At 49.0% G+C, this 2,211-nt stretch overlaps 1 protein-coding gene across 4 annotated transcripts in view; it reads left to right on the forward strand.

Moving 5' to 3' along the window:
• Positions 1–2,211, forward strand: part of CCBL1 (cysteine conjugate-beta lyase, cytoplasmic) — a 73,186-nt gene that overhangs the window by 62,826 nt on the left and 8,149 nt on the right. For all 4 annotated transcript variants that reach the window (XM_011987592.1, XM_011987567.1, XM_011987581.1 and 1 more), the window contains exon 3: positions 42–189. In XM_011987592.1, the coding sequence (XP_011842982.1) occupies positions 42–189 (148 nt within the window). The remainder of the gene's footprint in view (positions 1–41; positions 190–2,211) is intronic.

Below are 2,211 nucleotides of genomic sequence, written 5' to 3' on the forward strand. Positions count from 1 at the left end.
TGTAGGGCTGGTCTGGTGCTGATTCTCCGTTTGTTACCCAGGGTGGAGTTTGTCAAACTGGCCAGTGAGCATGACGTCGTGAACTTGGGCCAGGGCTTCCCGGATTTCCCACCCCCAGACTTTGCTGTGGAAGCCTTTCAGCATGCTGTCAGTGGAGACTTCATGCTCAACCAGTACACCAAGGCATTTGTGAGTCTCCCCGTCTCCCTGGAGGCACTGGGGGAGGAAGGGGGTGGGGCTTTCTGGACATCAAGCCCACACAGGCGTCAGGCTTCAGGGGACAGAGCCAGGGGATTCTGTGTGACCATAGTTCAGTGTTTACTGAGCGTGTCCTCTGTCCCAGAGCCTGTGCCTCATGGTCTAGTGGGGATGGCAGACAAGAAACCAGTAACGACAGGCAGTGGATATGTGCCGTGATGGAGGAGGATGGGATACCACGGGAGTGAGAAAGAGGGAATGAAACCTGGGGATGGGACTGGAGAGATGCGCTAAGACTTCCTGGAGGAGGTGACACTTAAACCAAGTCCTGAAAGACAAGCTACTATTTGGATTACACTCTAAATCCAAACTTTTTCCAGAAAGGACCACGTAGTAAATACGTGACAGTACTTGGATTAGAACTGTGGTTCTTTTTTTCTTTTTCTTTTTTGAGACAGGGTCTCACTCTGTTATCCAGGCTGGAATGCAGTGGCGCGATCATGGTCCACGGCAGCCTCGACCCTGCCAGGCTCAAGTGGTCCTCCCACCTCAGCCTCTGGAGTAACTGGGACTACAGGTGTGCGTCACCATGCCCAGCTAATTTTATTTATTTATTTATTTATCTTTGAGTCAGGGTCTCACTCTTGTCACCTAGGCTAGAGTGTAGTGACATGATCACGGCTTACTGCAGCCTCTACCTCTTGCGGCTCACATGATATGTCATTTCCTGGGGCTCATGTGATCCTCCCACCTCAGCCTGTAGAGTTGCTGGGACAACATGGGTACGCCACCTCGCCCAGCTAATTTTTTTTGTATTTTTTGTAGAGACAGGGTTTCACCATGTTGCTCAGACTGGTCTCAAACTCCTGGGCTCAAGTGATCCTGCCACCTCAGCCTCTGAAAGTGCTGGGATTACAGGTGTGAGCCACTGCGCCCTCGTTTTTTTTTTTTTCTTTTTTCTTTTTGAGACAGAGTCTCCCTCTGTCACCAGGTTGGATTGCAGTGGCGCAATCTCAGCTCACTGCAACCTCCGCCTCCCACGTTCAAGAGATTCTCCTGCCTCAGCCTCCCAAGTAGCTGGGACTATAGGCGTGTACCACCACGCCCAGCTAATTTTTGTACTTTTAATGGAGATAGGGTTTCACGATGTTAGCCAGGATGGTCTTGATCTCTTGACCTTGTGATCCACCCACCTGGGCCTCCCAGAGTGCTGGGATTACAGGCGTGAGCCAATGCACTCGACCGCACTCATTCTTTTTAATGGCTGCATACTGTTCTGTTGCCTAGATGTGCCGTAATGTATTTAAGCATCCCTGCACTGATGGACTGCTTCTGCTGTCTCAGTATCATAAGCAGTGCCACGGCGAATTTCCCCGTGTGGACATCTTGGTATACATGTGCATTTCTCTAAGACAAATTCCTAGAAGTAAAACTAGCGAATGAAAGGCTATAAATATTTATAAATACAATAGGTGGATATTGTTATAGTGTGTGCCTGTAATCCCAGCTACTTGGGAGTCTGTGGCAGGAAGATCGCTTGAGCCCAGGAGTTTGAGGCCAGTGCAACATAGTGAGATCCTGTCTCAAAAATTAACACCTAAGTAAATGATTGCCTTCCAGTAAGGTTTACTCATTTACATCCCTGCCAATAGGCTGGTCTCAGAGTTGGTTGTAAAGTTCCTTCTTTGATCCAAAAAAAAAAAAAAACCACATCTGGATATGTATCTTTTTCTTGCTGCTTTTTCTTTTCTTTCTTTTTTCTTTTTTTTTTTTTTTAATGGAGACAGGGGCCGGGCATGGTGGCTCACGCCTGTAATCCCAGCCTTCTGGTAGGCTGAGCCTGGCAGATCACCTGAGGTCAGGAGTTCAAGACCAGCCTGGCCAACATGGTGAAACCCTGTCTCTAATAAAAATTAGCCGGGTGTGGTGGCGGGCGCCTGTAATCCCAACTACTTGGGAGGCTGAGGCACAAGAATCGCTTGAACCCGGGAGGTGGAGGTTGCAGTGAGCTGA

Source organism: Mandrillus leucophaeus, unplaced genomic scaffold (genome assembly GCF_000951045.1).
Source record: "Mandrillus leucophaeus isolate KB7577 unplaced genomic scaffold, Mleu.le_1.0 Scaffold109, whole genome shotgun sequence".
NCBI classification, from domain to species: domain Eukaryota; kingdom Metazoa; phylum Chordata; class Mammalia; order Primates; family Cercopithecidae; genus Mandrillus; species Mandrillus leucophaeus.